Source organism: Taurulus bubalis (genome assembly GCF_910589615.1).
Source record: "Taurulus bubalis genome assembly, chromosome: 11".
NCBI lineage: Eukaryota > Metazoa > Chordata > Actinopteri > Perciformes > Cottidae > Taurulus > Taurulus bubalis.
The window spans coordinates 4,587,394-4,608,426 of record NC_136599.1 but is presented as its reverse complement, the minus strand read 5'-3'; the positions used below and the strand labels follow the sequence as shown (position 1 = coordinate 4,608,426).

The following is a 21,033-nucleotide window of genomic DNA, read 5'->3' as shown; positions in this document are numbered from 1 at the left end:
TCAGCAGGTTTACAGAGGACAGAAGGCGCCCCGCTGCAAACGAGAGAGGAACGAGCCCACCGGAGCGACACAGGCAGGATATCAACTATAAACAACCTGGACTTCTCCCTCTATTGTTAAACAAGAACATACTGTAAATCAGTGATAGCAGAAATGAACATACAAGCTCTGAAAACACACAGCCATGTCCGGGTGGTGTGCCTTTGCCGTGCTGCGGAGAGGACAGAGAGGTGGAGGTAGTCAGGTGATCAGGATGTGATCTCCTTTAGAGATCGGGACATGCAGGGATTAACAGGAAAGCAGTGGCGCCCAGCGTGGCTGGGCAGGTGGGCTGGGGAGGCCTAAAAACCAAATCATGGGGGGGAAGACAAGCCACTGGACGAACAGAAGGGATAATTGTGCAGGTAAAATACAGAAAAAAAACACCAAATGAGCTACGGTGAGAAGTGCTGAGTGCCGTGAGGAGCATTGGGAGCCGCCGCCGCGCGTGGATACATACTCTATGTAGTAAAGCTCGCCGCTCTCGGTGTAGGCCATCTCCCAGTTCTCAGGCATCGGGCCCTGCGGCTCCTCCGGAGACACCTGCGGCTCCGCGAGGGTCTGCTGGCCGCTCTCGGCGGTGGAGGTGGCGGCATTGTTCAGACCGCAGGAGGGAGCATTGTCGCGGGCGGGGTACGGCCGGAGGGTGCCGCCGCGGCTCTCGTCCTGGTCGTTAGGGTTACCTGTGCACAACAGAGGAGAGGGGAAGAGACTACGCACTAAAGATCCTGGGCGACAACAACGACACGACGACGGGAAAAAACGACAAGAAAGGACACGACAACGAAAGAAACAAAAAGGAAACAAAAAAACACAGTTTATGTCTCGTGCATGCAAGAAGAGAACAGATGAAATAAACAGACATGCTCACTCTGGATAACAACTTCAACCCCTCCTCCCTATCTTAAGTTTGGCTCCCACCCATTTCTAGTGTACTGAAAGGGCCCCAGGAATATGCTAACTCTTTTTGACCCCCACCCTGTTTTTTTTTTTTTACTGCCTCTCCACCGATAAGCCTCTTTCTCCTAAAGCTCGCTCTTGCAACCCCCAACCCTCCCCAGTTGAGGCCCAACGTCCTCCACCACTTCCGTGGGCCTTTCAGGATTTGATCAAATGCTAATTCAACTCTCTGGCAGCCCGGCACAGGGGGACACAGAGAGGGCATAGATTCTGCAGCATCAAGAGAGAGAGAGAGAGAAAAGAAACCAGCTATTGCACTCAAAAAAAGAGAGCTTTTGGCATTAAAAATCTCATATTGTCACCTATTTTTACCTATTTTTACACATCATTTATCAAGCCTAACATGCGAGTGACGATTCCTCAAAGATGTGCTGCTCGGGAAAAACACCTGAGCCAGAAATAGCAACAGAAAACGCATTCGGGAGGGTGGGGTGGAGGACGAGAGGCCCGTAATCTACTTCTTCCCCCACCGCGCCCCTCCTCGCAGGCAGATGGCGGTGTTTGGAGGCTCGTGGAAAAAGGAGGAATCAGCATCACAAAGACATGATGTAACCGCCAGACACACCAGCGCAGAAACGGAGGAGAGGACCATAAACACACACACACACACACACACACACACACACACACACACACATGATCTCGTGGCACACGCATGCATGCACAGACGCTCCGCCTCGACGCATAAAGACAGCGGGGAGCGGCAGAAACTTCCGAGGAGGCTGCAGCGACGCCCCTCACCTGTAAAACTGTTGTTCATTTCCGTGGCCTGGTCGTCATCGTCGTCGTCAGCAGGCACTACGCGGGCGTTTTGCATGTCATTGTAGGACTTGGTGCGCTTCGGGGTGGACTGCTGGGAGCCGGCATCACCGAGAATCACTGTCCCACTGATGGGCTGCCTCGGCGGCTTGGGGGTCCCATAATAGTTACCTAGGCAACAAGGAGGACATTAGCATGCTTGAGAGAGAAACTGCAGAAGGAGAAACCGAGACGGGGGAAAAAGAAAAGAAAAAAGCAGGGGGGACAGAAAGGTAGCAGGCAAAACGCTGAGAGGGAAAAGACGTGAAGCTGGATCACAATGTGACCGCGATTGGTGGAAATGAGCAGCTGGTGGGAAAGCAGAACAGTTGTAGTTTGTGTTTGAGGCTGCGGAGCTGTATTGTCTGGACTATGAAAGCATACTGAGCAGAAACAATGGAGCCGCTCACTGCAACCCGGCTTGTTTTAGCAGCTTTGCTTTTTTTTTTTTTACTGACAGAAACTGTTTCTGTCAGTGCATGTTTTGTTTTCTGGTGCGGCGAGAATCATGCACCCGTTAATTCTTTGTAAATATGAGAGAAAGAGGCACCGCATACCACGTAGAGGCGACATTAAAGGAATAGTTTGGGAAGTTTGGGTTTCGTGCCAACACGAAAATGAAGAAATAATAACATTGACATGCAAATTATTTGCCCCAAAATTATTATTCAAGGCTTTTAGATGAGATATGAAGCTCGAACCAATATCCAGTTAGCATAGCTTAGCATAAAGACTGGAAACAGCGAACCCAGCTCTCGCGACAAGCAGCAAAATCCAGCCACTAGTTCCGCCAACGTCTTCTAACATTACGTATCAATTGTTTAATCAGCCCCAAATATTGACCATACTTTACTAAATGAACATCATGCTGTATTGAAGAAGACTTGAAACTAGAGATTGAGACATAAACTCATGTTTACAATGTTTACTGAGGGAATAAATCAAGAGAGAAGTAGAGTCATTTATATAGACTTCTATACAACCAGAGGAGTCGCCCCCTGGTGGTCAGGAGAGAGAATGCAGCTTTAACACATGAAGCATAGACTTCTATACAACCAGAGGAGTCGCCCCCTGGTGGTCAGGAGAGAGAATGCAAGTTTAAGGCACTTCTGCATTGGCTTCACTTTTCAGAAGCGGAGGTTGCCGCCTGGTACAAACATGAAAGTGGTATTGATCTTCTCTTCTAACGCTCAGCAAGAAAGCAAATAACTACATTTTCCAAAATGCTAAACTAATTCTTGAACAATGAATTCAGCCATGGATGTTGTTGCATGTCATCTCCCCTCATTTCCTGTCAACTCTTTATACTATCAAATAAAAAACCTCAGACAAACAGGCACACGAGAGGCTAAAATAAACATATATAAATCACAGATGTTTCTGTATACAATCATACATCCATAATGGCTCTGGGGTTGGTAATGAATCAATAATCCTGTCTTCCTGTGGTTGTCTGGAAGGCCACAGGCTCCCGTGGACAGGTATTTGACATTGTCTGCGTGAAAGGGTGGAACGTGCCAACACACAGCAGAACCGGTGCCAAGCAGATTAATGTCGCACAATCACACACACACGCACACACACGAAAAAGACTTAGACCTGCACAACACGCATGCTCTCGAACAAACACACAATGCACAAGCACACATCCACCCACACACGGATGTTCACACACCGAGGTTTGTGTCGGTACGAGACTTAGCGCTGCACAACACTGTCCTAATCAGAGTGAGAGGGGCAGATGTGGAGTGACCGGCTGTCTCCTGAATGCATCACCCCACCCACCCCCCCATCACCCACCCATCATGCACAGTCTAATCTGATTCAACTGAGCGCACAGTGTTACAGCCCGCCAGCATGTAGGAAAACACAAATGCTGCCACGCTCATTGTATCTGTGGAGAATCGGCACACCTGCGCCATCCATCAGTTACGTTATCATCATCCTCACCGTCATACGTTCCTATTTCCAGTAGTGTGCCGCTATCCTCAAGTTTTAGGAAGTCCTCCACAGACAGGAAGTTGTAATCCACCCCTGGGACCTCTCCGTCTCGAGGGGGGCGGGTCGTACCTATGGACGGGAAGAAACAAACACATGAAGTTAAGGTGGCTGCCAGCAACTAGTTTAAATTCAAGACATGTTTCTTGCAGTTAACTGGAGGTGAAATCCATTTTTTTCTTCTTCCTGAAACAACAACATGCTCAATACACTTCAATAAGCCTTTCATTGGTGTGAAAACGCAATCAACCGCCCGACACTCATTCATCTTTTTGGAGACGATGACCGTCCACGTGGGAGGCGGGAAAAGGAGAGAGGTGTGATTGTAATTCAGGAAATTATCATGACGCTCTGCATTTCTCTGTCAGATGATAAAACAAAGGTCGCCGTAACGGTCCTGATTCTGTCATCCATCCATCAATTTCTTCACGGTGATGTTGGGATTGTAAAACCAACTCACATTGGAGTATTACAGCCGCTTCACTAAAAAGGCACAGTGTGTATGGATTGGGAGGTATTTAGTGGTGAGGTTGTGGATTGAAACCAGCCGAATACTCCTCCTCCGCTCACTCATTTTGCAAAAACCGCAGTTTACTTGAGAACTTCGGTGTCCTTCGGGTGACATAGATCTGTGGTTTCGTGTTTAGTTTGTCCGTTTTGGGCTCCTGTAGAAACACGGTGGCCTCTGTGAGTGCGAACCCGCTCCCTATAAAGATACAAAAGGCTAATTTTAAGCTAACAAATGCGCTATTTTTAGTTGCCGGTGATTAAAACCCATCGTTGTGAATACTTTATTCCATTTCTGCCAACAGATCATCCGTTCTAAATCCTTCACGCTGTTATTGTTAAAGCTGCATTGTCCCCGTTACGACTGCAACGCTGAACAGCTACACTAACTGCATTCCTTGGTGTTGTTTAACTGTTTAATTGCAGTACAATAAAAGCTTTTCAGTCCGAGGCAATATAAACCAGTAGAGGTTCCTTTTGTAGCACAACTCTGCATATTTGACATCATTGTGAAAGTATACCACACGAGAGGTCCGATTAGACTCTCAAGCGACGCTTTGGTTTCATATTCAGTTTCAAAGGTGAAGCGACGTTTAAAAGTGTCCTCGCTGGCCTTACTGCCCCGAGCCTGGTCTCCGACTGGAGTCAATGATTAGTGGTCTGCGGTGTGTTTCCGCTTTGTAGTGGGAACACTTTGTAGAAGGAAGCTGACACCAGACAATGGAGACAGAGGATATTGTATCTCCGTCTTTACAAACAAGGAGATGAGATGACAGACGGTTGACGGACACATTTTAGGACCCTAACTACAACTGAAGGTGATGGGCATTGACTTCAGTTGAGGTTTTGGACGAAATTGGATTCTGACCTGAGGATAAGGTCACAAAGTGAAATGTCAGCAGATCATCAAAGGGATTACAATTCCTCCAGAGGAGACAGAAATATCACGGCAATACATCAAATGGTGGTCGAGACATTTCGTCAAAAACCACAAAGCTGTTGCCGGTTGTTCAAGGAAAAGCGTGACCAAAGTAACCAAACCATAAATGTCTGTAAAAAAAAAAAAAATCAAATAAAAGTCCAATCAAGTAAATGTTGAGATAATTCACAGGATTCACAAGTTTAACCTTTTGGTGGCGCTAAAGGAGAAGTCAGGGAATCACCAAAGACCCTCAGATTCATCCTCAGGGCACCATGAATGTCTGCACCAGATTTCATGGCAATCCTCATAATAGTTGCAGAGATATTTCACTAAAAGTAAAAAGTGTCAACGTGCTAGTAGCGCTTGAGGATAATCCAGGGGCTCACCAAAGACATTATGGTTCATCCTCAGGGCATCATGAATGTCTGCGCCAGATAACATGGCAATCCTCATAATAGCTGCAGAAATATTTTACTAAAAGCCTTGAGGACACCTCAAGCGCTACTAGCACGTTGACCAAGGGGCTCACCAAAGACATTCTGGTTCATCCTCAGGGCATCATGAATGTCTACACCAGATTTCATGGTAATCCTCATAATTAATAGTTGCAGAGATATTTCACTAAAAGCCAAACATGTCAACCTGCTAGAGGTACAGGAGGATAACCCAGGGGATCACCAAAGACATGATGATTCATCCTCTGGGGAACATGAATGCTTGTCCAAAGTACACATTTCAGTCCAAAACCAAAGGTAGCGTCACTAGTTCAATGCCGCAAACACGGCTAAAAACTGGTAAAAATAAAAACTTTTTGAAAGTTACAGTTAATTACTCTTCAACAACTTTACTGTGTTCTGTTCTCGACGAGTGAGCGAGCGAGTTCGTGTTTGACACGAGACTCTTTCTTGTTGGAGTGTTTACCTGAGCCTCTCCAATATCCAAGCTCACACTCTGCATCCCTCGGGGCGCATCCAGCCCACAAACAACCTGATAATAAGCAAGTCTTTAACGTGCACGGCTCAGTCCTGCACCAGCACCGCACTGCAAAGGCAGATTCTCTCTCTATCTCTTTTCTCTTCCTGCCATTTTGAAAATGATCCTTCAAGAATGAGGAGGCAATTTAGGATGCCCGGTCGTATAGCGCTCAGAATGTGAGGAACAAAACAACAACAACAAAAAAATGGTTATATAATCATTTAACTGATCGTTTACAGCAGCAGCACATGAGCAAAATTGCTGCTTTGTATTCGCCTCAGAGGATCAGGAGGAGATGAAAGAGAAGTTGTCCGGCAGTTTGAGTCACAGGACGAGCTGGTCCCATGGTGGGAGATGTTTCTGAGGCTCAGTGTGTTCTAATGACGCCGTCTGCTGAGTGAGGAATGGAGCTGTTATTCAGGCTATTCCCCACAGTGGAGGGCACTGATAGGATGTCTAAATCTGGTGTGCGTGTATTACAGAATACTTAAAGGCCTCTTTCAACTTCTGTTACGTGTTACGTCATTAAGCGATTGGCTTGAAACTCTCTTTTTTTTTAAATGTTTACCCCAAATGAGGATTTTAGCGGTACTGCGTCACATTTGCACAATTTATTCATCAGAGAACGACTCTGCAACCATTGGACGGATCAGCTTCCTCGTGTACCGTGTTATGTAACTTGATGTCCTGTTTGTGCTCCGCTTCTCTGTGAAATATTGCATAATTTAAATGCAATATTTTCAGTGCAGTTGGAACATCACTCTTGTTGCTTATGCCCAAGGATATAGTACTTCAAGTACCAATCATGGGGTGTCAAGTTCTGCATTTGGGCTGTCGCCATCTTGATTTCTGGCAGTAGCCATCTTGTTTTTTTTGCAACCAGAAGTGGCACAAGAGGGGGGAGCAAAGTAGTAAAATGGTTCACGGAAAAATCCAAGATCGAGTAGAAGATCCAAGGTAGCCCCGCCCCCTAAAGCATCCCCTGCTTTATGGTCTGTTTGACTCTAATGACCATAATTTACTAAATGAACATCATGCTATATTGAAGAAGACTTGAAACTAGAGATTGAGACATAAACTCATGTTTACAATGTTTACTGAGGGAATACATCAAGAGAAGTAGAGTCATTTATATAGACTTCTATACAACCAGAGGAGTTGCCCCCTGGTGGTCAGTAGAGATAATGCAGCTTTAAGGCACTTCAGCATTGGCTTCACTGGTCCTAAAGCAGTGGGAACCACTACTAGAATCTTACATTCCTACTGGAAAAGTATTCAAACGAGAAGAAACAATAAACATAACACAGACATGGAACAATATGGTTTCTCAAATCAAACAGCATATATTATACATTATACAGTATGTATAAATGTATTATAGCGTTATATTTTCTGAGGATCTTACACTAATCGTGTAAAACCACACACCATCGTAGAAAGAAACACATAATTGTTTTGTAACTAATCCAAAACAAAATCCGAATCTCTTCATCTGAAGATAAAAAACAACAGAAATGCAATGACCAGGGGTGTGTCTATAAGGGCAGCACCACGCCCTACTGGTTTTCAACCACTGCCACCTCTTCCTAATAAATCCTAGATCCAGCCCTGATAACAGCCAGCAAATGCATTATAAATAAAGAAGCACACAACAGGTATAGTCTACTACAGGTAGAGTCTACAACAAGTAGAGTCTACTACAGGTAGAGTTTACTACAGGTAGAGTTTACTACAGGTAGAGTCTACAACAAGTAGTCTACTACAGGTAGAGTTTACTACAGGTAGAGTTTACAACAAGTAGTCTACTACAGGTAGAGTTTACTACAGGTAGAGTTTACTACAGGTAGAGTCTACAACAGGTAGAGTCTACTACAGGGTCTACTACAGGTAGAGTCTACTACAGGTAGAGTTTACTACAGGTAGAGTCTACAACAGGTAGAGTCTACAACAGGTAGAGTCTACTACAGGGTCTACTACAGGTAGAGTCTACTACAGGTAGAGTTTACTACAGGTAGAGTCTACAACAGGTAGAGTCTACAACAGGTAGAGTCTACTACAGGTAGAGTTTACTACAGGTAGAGTCTACAACAGGTAGAGTCTATTACAGGGTCTACTACAGGTAGAGTCTACTACAGGTAGAGTTTACTACAGGTAGAGTTTACAACAGGTAGAGTCTACTACAGGTAGAGTCTACTACAGGTAGAGTCTACTACAGGTAGAGTTTACTACAGGTAGAGTTTACAACAGGTAGAGTCTACAACAGGTAGAGTCTACAACAAGTAGAGTCTACTACAGGTAGAGTCTACTACAGGTAGAGTCTACTACAGGGTCTACTACAGGTAGAGTCTACAACAGGTAGAGTTTACAACAGGTAGAGTCTACAACAAGTAGAGTCTACTACAGGTAGAGTTTACTACAGGTAGAGTCTACAACAGGTAGAGTCTACTATAGGGTCTACTACAGGTAGAGTCTACAACAGGTAGAGTCTACTATAGGGTCTACTACAGGGTCTACTACAGGTAGAGTTTACTACAGGTAGAGTCTACAACAGGTAGAGTCTACTATAGGGTCTACTACAGGTAGAGTCTACAACAGGTAGAGTCTACAACAGGGTCTACTACAGGGTCTACTACAGGTAGAGTCTACTACAGGTAGAGTTTACTACAGGTAGAGTTTACAACAGGTAGAGTCTACAACAGGTAGAGTCTACAACAGGTAGAGTCTACTACAGGTAGAGTCTACTACAGGGTCTACTACAGGTAGAGTCTACAACAGGTAGAGTTTACAACAGGTAGAGTCTACAACAAGTAGAGTCTACTACAAGTAGAGTCTACTACAGGTAGAGTTTACAACAGGTAGAGTCTACAACAAGTAGAGTCTACTACAGGTAGAGTTTACTACAGGTAGAGTCTACAACAGGTAGAGTCTACTATAGGGTCTACTACAGGTAGAGTCTACAACAGGTAGAGTCTACAACAGGGTCTTCTACAGGGTCTACTACAGGTAGAGTCTACTACAGGTAGAGTCTACAACAGGTAGAGTCTACTATAGGGTCTACTACAGGGTCTACTACAGGGTCTACTACAGGGTCTACTACAGGTAGAGTCTACTACAGGTAGAGTCTACAACAGGTAGAGTCTACTATAGGGTCTACTACAGGGTCTACTACAGGGTCTACTACAGGTAGAGTCTACAACAGGTAGAGTCTATTACAGGGTCTACTACAGGTAGAGTCTACAACAGGTAGAGTCTATTACAGGGTCTACTACAGGTAGAGTCTCCTACCTGGTTGATGCCCTGATAGTTACTCTGGAGCTGTGTGACCACACACCTTCATGGACACACACATGATATGACAATCCCATTTGTATACAATAGTCAGCTATTGGTAAAAACCAGCAGTGGCAGCATTAGTGTGAACATAGAAATATACAATAAAGCACACTCAACCGCAGGTATTGATGATATAGATCACGGTATCATGGTATCTACATCGTGATATAAAACTATTTTTAGGGCTGCAATAATTAAATCAATCGAAAGGAAGAAAATTCATTGAAATTGATCAACTTGCACTAAAGTACAATCCCAAAATCTTTGTTTTGTTGTCCAGTCATTGATTGCAACAACACATCCACAGATATTAAAGGGAACGCTACCGCGGTATCAATAATGCAACAAATATCTGACAGTAGACAAATCTATGCTGTGTCACGGTATTTTGTTCTGTCCCGCACCTCTACACGGAAGATCTTTTATACAGTTTCTGAGATAAACATTAAATTATAAAAATATGGCAGCTCAAAATGTACTGTTTCTAAGAAGCAGTGACGTCGTGTTGCCAGAAAGATAAACTAATCTAAGGAGGTATTGAGGAGATAATCCCTGTTGATTAGCCGGCAGCTTGTCTTCTGTTCTGAATGCTCTCAGTGTACGACAGGGAGCTCCTCTCCTCACCATTATGGTGGATAGTCTGTATTTTGTCTGACCGGAGAAACAATGACTGGCCCGTACTCGGCCGTGACCTCGACTCTGATCAACTAACTTCCACTGACAGTTATCAATGGGCTCCATTCTTTCACTGTGAGAAACCAGCCAGCACATGCACGAATGGAAGAAAAAAAGAAAAGAAACACAAGCATATTTGGAAACATCTTCAGTTTTTGAAATACCACCAAACTAAGCAGAGAGCAATCTTTGTTCAGGGAGAAGTTGGACGCTTATTTATTCAGAGAGCATACAAAATGCATGCGCCACTCTTTTCTTCGCTTGAGCTGGGGAAAACCAGAATAAAGCTTTTATAAAAGGCTCACAGTGTGACCACAATAACCTATAAAATACTTAAAATGTAATACAAAACAAACCACCGCTTAAAAATAACCAAAGAGCCGAAGTGGCATCCCAGGCGAAAACAAAGTATACTTTTGTATATTTAAAGTATACTTAAATTTCCAATAGTATATTTAAAATATACTATCAAAGAAGTGTACTTTCTGTAAATATACCAAAAATATGACTTTTTATATATTTGCAGAAAGTACACTTCTTTCATAGTATATTTAGTACACTTCTTTGATAGTATATTTCATACTATAGTATACTATCAAAGAAGTGTACTTTCTGCAAATATATAACAAGTATATAATGTTTTCATTTTTTTTTTTAGGTAAGAGATATCTCTTACCTAAAAAGACAAAAACATAATAAGCGGCACTTATTGCAGCGCTATTGCATTGGATTGAATTATTTGTTAGCACTCCCTGTATCTCTTCTTCTGTGGTTTTCCCCGTACAGACACATCTCAGGGGGAGGAAAAAAGAAGAAGCTTAAAAGCGTCATAAAGCCAACGTCACACATCTCTAAAAATAATTATAATAATTAATCACAACTGAAAGATCGTTTGACTGATATTCCTTTGAACTGCAGTGAAATTAAAATCTCCGTGTTCTGCTGTCTACTTTGTTTTGCTTTCAGAAAATCCAATGTGACAGGCCCGGCCCTACTTCTGCAGGCATCAAATATGCTCTTGAAAAATGCCACTTTTGCACACTGCATCTCAAGTTTAATGGTGTCAGCGGGCATGATTATTCACTACAGGAAAGGAGCCACGTCTCTTCATCCGTTTCACTGATGGAATTTTAAATCAGCACTTACACCGGCTTCAATGGACCCGACCGAAAAGATGCTGCACACTTCCCGAGCAACGCTCAGGACTCAAAAGTGCATGCTCACTTTAGGTCTTTAGCACCATGAGCAATATTCAGCGGCTGTAAGAAATGGTGCACGCTTGCCCATGTGTGTGTGTGTTTTCTCATTACAGTGGGTATTAATTCTGAATGTTTCCAAACCATGTCAATGTATTTGTGCTGTAATTTCAATTTGTGGAAAGAGGCAGAAAAGCGGTGCATTTAAATAACTCACATGGACCAATGTAGAGTACATCATGCATAAGTAACACAAAAAATAACTCACAGAGGGCTAGAATTATATAACAGTGACAGATTCCGCTCCGGCTGGTTTTATGACAGCTTGTAACAGACAGAGTCAAGAGCTCCTTCCTCAGTAACCCAAACACACTCATCTTGTCGAGGCTGAAGCTGAGCGTTCACTGCTGGTTCAAGTGTTTGTCTTAAACTCACCAAATGTTGCATTTGGTCAAACCTTTTACAGTTTCAGAGAATATTTACTGTACTCAAATTCTCCGTTTTACAGCCACATCATTCGCTGACAGTAATACTTGTTGACTCTCCGTTAGCATTTGGTAGCAACATTTTGGAAAATATGTTTTATGTATTTAGATGAGACGATCCATACGACTGTCGTATGAATATAAAGCTTGCTACAGACCATTGTACAGCCAACGTCATGATTGCGTGACGGTGTAAATGTAATCGACACATCGAAAACGTCCTTTAGCGTGGTTGTTGGATGCTAAAATGAATCTTGAGCCTACCGCTAACCTCCTTAGCTGTCACAGCTGCTGCAATTCAGCAGGCAAAACTATTGAGAATTACTGACCATTGGTCTTACGTTCAGTAATCAGTGTAGCATGAAAGCATGGTGGAATTAGTATTCTCTCTAGCTGGCTACTTAGCTAGTTTGCTAATTCCGCCATGCTTTAATTCTACACCGGAAAATGAGCGTCAGAGATTAGCTAGGTAACCAGCCAGCTGTCCCCTCAGGTTTTGCGGCATAGGGGTCGACTAATACGCTCCCACTGGATGATGTTTACGACTTGTGGTCCCGCAGAATGACAATGGGAGAAACTAAATAAAGAAAACAATCCAACAAAACTTGCTAGCCATTGTTAGCTAACATATTCAGAGAATTATTTTTGGGGACGGATGGTTTCTGTATTAAAAAGTCTGTACTACAATTACTCATTTGTGTGAAATAGTAAGAGAACAGTACAAGTTGAAGTAATCGATTTACTTAAAGATCATTTCAGAGGCGCCTCCAGCGCTCGAGTGGGAACACGGGACAGTTTAATCAAGACTCTTCAAGTGTCCCCGTCGGTAAAACACGATCACAAAAAAAGACTTCTTCAGGGACGCTTTGGCTTTAAAACGAGTTGTTAAAACATGCACATCCAAATCTCAACACGACAGCGGTTGAAAGAAGACCAGAAAATGCAAGAACAAGATAGTTCAGGCACTGCTCCCGAGGTGTGGAGTTTCAAAATAACACGCCTCAGGTGTAGCAGATGAACGTGTGTGAGCTTCCATCATCTGTATGAAACCAAAACCCTTCTTCAAAAATATTTTAAAAAGCCACACATTAGTGCTGAATGCATACATGTTGACATTTAGCGGGTAAGTTTTCCATGTTAACCGTTATAGTTTGGCATGTTAGCATGCTAACTTTTCTCTAATTAGCGCTAAACGCGTAGCACAGCTGGGGCTAATACTCATGCCATTAGCTTTGCAAGTGTGTAGTCATTGGTGTCGTCAAGTATTTGACTAATTGAAATTCATCCTGTTGGGAAAAGTGACACCCGCACCAAATTTCATGGCAATATATATGATATATTATATTGATATTCCAATCCGTGGTGGAATGATGAGCAACATTACAATACTACACATACTTGAAATACTTGCACAACTGCAATTGGACTACGTAGACTTCCAATATTTCGACCAGTAGATTAAGAGGCATGTGATGTGTTTTGAAGGAAAAATCAGCATCAGTGATGTTCTAGAAACTCACAAATACTTTGTGTGACTAACAATGAAGTCCGCCATGCTCTTGTTGAACATGTACGCAGCTACCGGCTTGCACAGTGCAGCAGTACAGTGTGTATAAATACACCGACTAAAAAAAGAGATTTAGCTGATGCTTTTTATACCGAGGTTACAAACCTTTTAATCTCTCTGGCTGTATTAAGGCTGTTGTTGCAGGCGATGTTGCATCCATAATATGGCTTTCAACATCAAAAAAAATAAAAAATCCCCAGCATCATACCCTCAGCTCCCCTTTGCTTTGTATTGTGTTGTGCATAAATACATCCCTCCCAATATCTGTCTTGATTCATGCTTTTCATGTCCTTCATTTCCTGCTCAAGCTCTCGAACTCACCATTAATTCCTCCCCCCTTTCTTCCATATTAATTTCTCACCACAAGGAAGTTGTCTCTATATCCATCTTCCCTGCTTCATATTATATATTATATTCACCGGTTTCTGTGGCCGGGCTCAGCAGTGGTTTTCTAGGTTAGATCCCTGCTACACTTTCACGAGTTTTGGAAAGCAAACACACTGCATCCAATCAGCATCAATCTCTCTCTTCGCAACGACGTCACCCAGCAGCTCCAGTCCATCCTCACAGGGGAGAAGAAAGGGAGGAAATACAGGGCTGTTGTGGGAGGAGGAGGAGGAGGGGATCTGCCGAAAGGGAGTGGACGACGAAGATGGGTGTGCAGCCATATGACACGCAGGAGGAAAAACAATTCGTCTAATGGGCACGTGCAAACCCCTGCGCACAACAAAACACACCTTGCGCGCGCTCTCCCTCATTCTCACCCCCCGTCACGCGGCACCTCTGGGCTGTCGTGCGCCGCGCGCTCTCCGTGCCGGGTCTCCTCACATCTCCACTCTCATCTCGTGTTATTGAGCGAGTAGCATCTCGCCCTGTTTGTTTCTCACCGGGAGGAAGCTGGGCGCGTGCATGAGAGAGGTATCGATCCGAGCGCTGCTTTAAAAAAAAAAGGATAAAAAAAAGGAGTCCAGGCAAGCGCGTCCTCGCCTCCCGTCACGTCACGTCATCAACATCGTCATCTCTGACGCACACGTCACACTCTTTGTGAAAAACCAGTCGATTAACTGAAGAGTTGATGGACACACAATGAATCAACCTTTTGTCTTTTTTTTGTGCTGCAGCGAATGATTATTATAGCTGTCGATTCATCTGTCAATCATTCTTTCAATTAATCAATTATTGATTTAGTTTACCGAAAAAATGCCTGTCAGAGATTCTCCAAGCCCATGATGTCATTTCAACCGGCTTTTTTTTGTCTGACCAAGATATATAATGTAAAATTCTACAATTTCTACAACAAGAAGGCATGAAATTGCAAATTGATTTCATGCCATTCAACCAATCGCTGCATTAATGAGTAGATCCATCAGAGATATAGCCCAGAGATTGGTCGATAACAGAGACTGATAATCAGCTGCAGCAGAAGAACATTCAGGAAGTGGAAACATACGACTGACAGTTTTTCAAATCACATTGTACTTGGTTGTTGTAATGTGGTGCATTGTATTGCAACGAGTGTTTTTATTCCCCTCTTGTATAGAAAGTGGAGCAGCAAAAAGAGCCAACAACTTGAAAAGTCTGCTGACCTTTCACCCCCCACTTTTCTCTGTGCTAGATTCCCCCTGCACATGGAAGCAGGTATGGACTCACATTTTTAGACGAGAAACATGTTACTATTAACTTTCACAACCACACAGACACTCAGATGAAAAGGAGAGAAGAAGTGTGCAAACATATATTCAGTGTATTCAGAGTGTGGCCTATAAATAGCAGGTTGTGGAAGCCAGCTTCTGTCCTCACTGGCAGTTCATAAAAAGCCGCGGAGCAGGGGACATGTGTCCCTGAAGTGGCCCGTTTGAGTGCCTGCTATGACCCATATCCTGTCTCCTAATACTGGGCCACTGGCTCGGCGCTACCGAACACGCATCATAAACTGCGGGAGCATCTGAGCCGTCCTAAGTCATTAATTACTGGCCGTGGAGGAATGGTATCACCTCGCAGTAGATATGGATCTGAATCACGGTGGACACCTTTTCTTTTTTCATACAATCATTTTTCAGGTTTGTGATGGAAAAAGGTGACTATTCATGCACACATTTCTCAAACTTGAGTAGTACCACAAAGTACCACATTCCTATTTACATGAGAAAAAACAAAGGTGGGAAAAATATAGTGGGCTCTAAATACTTATTATGCCTTTGTCAGCTCTAACGACCAAAACTAAATATTCTGCCTGCGCTCTCCCATCACCGCCTGCCATTATGAATCCTAATTTAATGCATTCAGGGTCATATATTTCCTCAACCACACGCTTTGGAGCGTTTACTGGCGCAGAGTTGTCTCACGCATCACGTTTTCATTTCAAAAGCTATCAATTTTAGTTTCACTGCATTGGAGAACGTAAGCTAGCCGACAGCGGCGAGACACGTGGGCCTCTCCTGGTGATGTGTGATGCATTTTAATTGAAACGTTTTTATTCATGTGAATTCTTGAGCAATGAACATCATGCTGTATTGAAGACTTGAAACTAGAGATTGACACATAAACTCATGTTTACAATGTTTACTGAGGGAATAAATCAAGAGAAGTAGAGTCATTTATATAGACTTCTATACAACCAGAGTCACCCCCTGGTGGTCAGGAGAGAGAATGCAGCTTTAACACATGAAGCATATACTTCTATACAACCAGAGGAGTCGCCCCCTGGAGGTCAGTAGTGAGAATGCAGCTTTAACACATGAATCATGTACTTCTATACAACCAGAGGAGTCGCCCCCTGCTGGTCAGGAGAGAGAATGCAGCTTTAACACATGAAGCATATACTTCTATACAACCAGAGGAGTCGCCCCCTGGAGGTCAGTAGTGAGAATGCAGCTTTAACACATGAATCATGTACTTCTATACAACCAGAGGAGTCGCCCCCTGGTGGTCAGTAGAGAGAATGCAGCTTTAACACATGAAGCATATACTTCTATACAACCAGAGGAGTCGCCCCCTGCTGGTCAGGAGAAAAAAATGCAGCTTTAACACATGAGCATATACTTCTATACAACCAGAGGAGTCGCCCCCTGGTGGTCAGTAGAGAGAATGCAGCTTTAACACATGAAGCATAGACTTCTATACAACCAGAGGAGTCGCCCCCTGGTGGTCAGTGGAGAGAATGCAGCTTTAACACATGAGCATATACTTCTATACAATGCAGCTTTAAGGCACTTGGATTCACTTTTCAGACCTGCAGGTTGTCGCCTGAGAGGAAGGTTATGCCCCAAAGTGACCCACATTTCAAGTGCAGTGTAGCAGGGGCGTCTCTCAGGGAGGCACACATTTAAGTAAAACCGCACTTCCACCTGCTATTAAAAAAACATAACTTGAAGTTCCTTCACCTAATCCATGAGGACTCAAGAGGAGTTTGCATTTCCCAAATGTTTTTGAATGCTTCCGTAAATGAGTTGCATTAGTGTCAAACATTTAGAGGCCGTTTCATCGAGCTTCAGAGGAAAGCAGACTCTGAGGCCATCAGGCTACTGAATCTTTCACAAGACGCAGAGCTGGACTGTTTTAGCAGCCAAAAATAATCACATTTTCCCTCATATATTGCTCCGCATGAATTGGCTTTTTTCCATGGCGAATACTGAGCTGATGAAGATCCACTGGAACGCTGCGTATCGGCGCAAAGGTCGAACACAAATGGACTTTTTTTTTCTCACGTAGTTGAAAATGCCAAACTGTGTATTTGAAAAATAAATAAAAATCCCGTTTATGCATGAAACACAGTTTGCACTGCAGCTGTTTTTCTGGTGGGTTGACGCAAGCCATGTGAGTTTCTACTGAGAGGGAAGCTGTTATCTGTGGAGGATGACTAAATATTTCATTCATGTAGCTGAGTGAATGTTTGTGTGGTCTAAAAGTGGCTCGAGCCAGCCAAGGATAGCGACATTAGAAATATCTCATCTTTATTCGTACCTTTACACGATTTTCCCTTATTTTGTAAGTACTCATTCATTTCTGTGATTCTCCATTGTCTTCTTATTTTTGCTCTGCTCTTAGATACATTTTATTTCACGAGTGGTCAAGAGCAATCCCAATAAAATAAGAACAAAAGGCAGACTAGTTGGCGTGATGAGGATTTGTGGTCTCATTTAGCCTTTTTTAAGACACTTAAAAGCTTCAAGATCCCAGAGAGGGGTATTTACCGAGAACAAAACGTTTAAATTTAACCAAAGCTCATTGTCTTTGAGACGAGGGAACCGGAAGTGCAAAAATACAGATTCCTTTCTGGGTTTCAGGACTCATTCCTGCAGCTCTCTATTTACTAAAAACATGCATGTTGGTGTGCTGAATTTAGCAGAAATCACTGCAGCTCATATGACTAAAGAACTTCTCATGTACGTACAATTGGTGTTGATTATCAAAAGGAACAAAGTCACAGTTTCTCTTGTTTTTGTACTTAATCTCTTTTGCCATGTCATTAGCTGTCCTTTTGGCTGATGATGTAAGAACAATAGACTCGTAACCAAGACCTGGATGTTATTTCTGGCCTGTAAACGAACCCTGAATCAAACCAGCAGACGGTGTTTCTTACTATTGTCACGACAAAAAAAAACACTTGATAGCACCGGGACATACGTGTCATAACGTGTTATATTTTTCTCTGAAACCTTTAAAGGTTGTGCACAAGTTGGCGAGTGAACGTCTCCTTCTTTCCGGCTCTCGCCATGTCACATTTACATCTTGTATTGTGTAGACAAATAAGTGAAGCGCAGGACGTCGGTCTAAAGGTGATCTCTCTCTCTCTCTCTCTCTCTCTCTCTAGAGACAGATAGTCTCTCTCTCTCTCTAGAGACACAAACTGCTCTTCAGAATTATGTGCATGATGAAGACCATGAAAGCAAATTGTGTGTATATAAAACAACAAGACACTCACACAGTGAGTCCTTCCCTCCCTCCAAAACCACAAAGCCAGGTGAGAGAGAAAAGGCAGGAAAGCGTCCTCTGTGTATTAACAATAGCCAGTGGGGCTGACAGCACTCTGACATCTGATACCCTCCATCGCCTTCCTGCTGTTGTTGGTCTGGGGAGCTTCCACTCACTGTCTAACACAGACATACACACACTCCTAGACACACACACACCGGTTCAGCCAAACATCTGCTGTTTTTAACCCCTGCTGGTTGTGAGTGTGGGCGTCCCAGGGGGGCCGGGGGGGACGAGGCAACTTCAAATGACCCGGGGACCTAAACTGAGCAGGGAAATGGACGTTTTTCTGACCAAACACTAATTCATAAAACACTGCTGTAATAATGTGAGTGACACAAACAGTTAGGAGACTATTTGAGATGAAAGATTCTTAATAAAACGAAACAAAAACGCAGACACCTTACCACCGGCGCGCGTCCCGTCCGCTTTCACCAGAAGCACGAAACGGGGCGTGTTTCCAGGACAAACACGCGCTCGGTGTTGATGGGGAAGTGTGTGTAATGAAAACAAGAGGCTGAGAGGTGACGCGAGGGAGAAAATCCGCGTGTGCGTATCTTGAGCGCAGACAGAAAGCAAAGGGGGGGGGAGGGGCCGAGGAGAGCCAACAGTCGCACGGGGGGGTTATAGCGGGGCGACTCTCTGGGGCCTCTAAGCCAATTACCGGAGCAGCATTGATTGAGGCAGCACTTTAAGGCCTCGTCTACACAAGTAGTCCCTTAATACACTGGTCCGACGATGGGAGCGCCTCAACCACAACACCGTGGGTAGATGCTCGTTTGCATCCATCATGGTGTCGGCGGGACAAATCTTCTTAGCGAGGCTAATAGGACTAATACGGCATATTTGGTTTCGGGTTCACTTTATTCGATTTCAAGGATGTGTCGCTCCATCTTCGTGCCTTTTTTAAATGCTTTGGAAGTTCGCAGCCACGGAGATGGACAGGAGCTGGACCCGTTCCCTTGGTCCGGGATCGGCTGACCCCGCAGAAGACCGTAAGGTGAGTTTCAGGTCCCGAGTACCAGCGCTTCCCATTAGAGGGGCCGCCGGCCCATCATGATTCATGGAGGGCAGCGGAGAAGGGAATCAATGAAGCGGAGGTCCTCAAATTAATGAATTAGCAAATAGCGTCCCATCCCGCGTCCCCTCCCCCGCCCCAGATCCCATCAGGGGCCGAGGTGCTGCTCAGAGAACGCCATGCTGTAGTGATTTCAATCAACTATAGCGTGGGGTTTTGGGGCCACAATGCTTCTACTTGTCACGCGCCATGAAACACAACAAACAGTCGGCACACAGAACACAGTTTTTGGAGGTAAAAGAGTTTTTATTCTGATTTACTTTCCTTTGGTCCGGCATGTTGAAATGTTACCATCTTGACAGTATTTTGGTTCACGGCTAATAATACAGATAATTATATTTTCTATCGTTTGTGTGTCTCAAATTGCCGGATTGGGAATCGGTGTCGATGGTATCGTTTCAATAAACGTCAATTCAGCACATTTATATTTATGTCCTATGGCTCGGTACTCGATATCGATACTCAAAGCCCACATGTCGCATCGGGACTAGAAAGGTTATAGAGGTGCATCCCTACTTGGGTTGAGGCAACACTCAACATTTTCGATCAATATTTAATTTGTTTAAGGCCACAACTAACTCTGCGGTTCATGTCTTCAACCGGCTGATGAATCATTTTGTTATGTTGAAGTTATGTCTTCAAATGTCCAATTTCCAAAAAGTATTCAGACAAAAAAACAAAAAAGATCATTACACTTGAAAAATGACCAAAGTTGCTTCGACTAATCGATTATTTGACGAATAATTTCCGCTCTTCGGTATAATACCATCCTTAAATTTTTCAAAGTAAGGTTTAAAAAAAAAAGAAAAAGTAACCTTCTCACTGTCTCAGGTATGAAAAAACACCTCAAACAAAACCCACGGCTACATTCTATGTAAAGAACGTATCAAAGGCTCCGTTTCATTGAGGCTCCTCGCTGCGATTGTTTGAATAAAGGGACGATGCGGTCGCCCATTAAAGAGCAGAAGGACGGAGAGGACGGAGAGGACAGACACACAATGCTGCTGCCGCCCAACACAACAGGCCTTTCTTTTCAGCTCGCGCCACAACACTCCTCACAGCTGAGTCCCAGCCGCTATTCTCCTGCTGTTCCCCCGGCTCCCTCCCCATCTCTCCCCTTTCAATACGGGGGAGAAGAATGAGAGAAGAGGAGGAGGAGGAGGAGGAAGAGGGGAGGGGGAGGCTGGAAATGAATAGTGGGCACATACAATCTGAAGCGTCACATGCTGGAAATCTTGTAATTCTTTTTTAAAAAGGGCACAAAAAAATGGCAGTTTCATTTTTTTGCTTTTTTCTACTGTTTATTGGAGAAAACTGCGATGGAAAAAAGGATGAGGGAGCTTTAAGGGAAGCTGAGAGGAGGGAGATAACTCAAGGGAGGTGAAAAAATAAACACAAATGAGGGGAAGATGTGCACACACACACACATCCGCCATCAGCACAGACACATGGTACCGCATCAGTTCATTAATACCACAACGCAAATCTGCATCAGCACTGATTCTCACAGTCTCTAAAAAAATCCA

At 43.8% G+C, this 21,033-nt stretch overlaps 1 protein-coding gene across 1 annotated transcript in view; it reads right to left on the bottom strand.

Moving 5' to 3' along the window:
- The window catches only part of LOC306743731 (membrane-associated guanylate kinase, WW and PDZ domain-containing protein 1-like), a gene marked incomplete at its 5' end in the record, with an annotated part of 94,283 nt that overhangs the window by 33,813 nt on the left and 39,437 nt on the right, over positions 1-21,033 (bottom strand). Inside the window, 4 exons of the mRNA XM_079226279.1 lie at positions 164-211; positions 500-722; positions 1,741-1,929; positions 3,748-3,867. Coding sequence (XP_079082405.1) covers positions 164-211; positions 500-722; positions 1,741-1,929; positions 3,748-3,867 — 580 coding nt within the window. The remainder of the gene's footprint in view (positions 1-163; positions 212-499; positions 723-1,740; positions 1,930-3,747; positions 3,868-21,033) is intronic.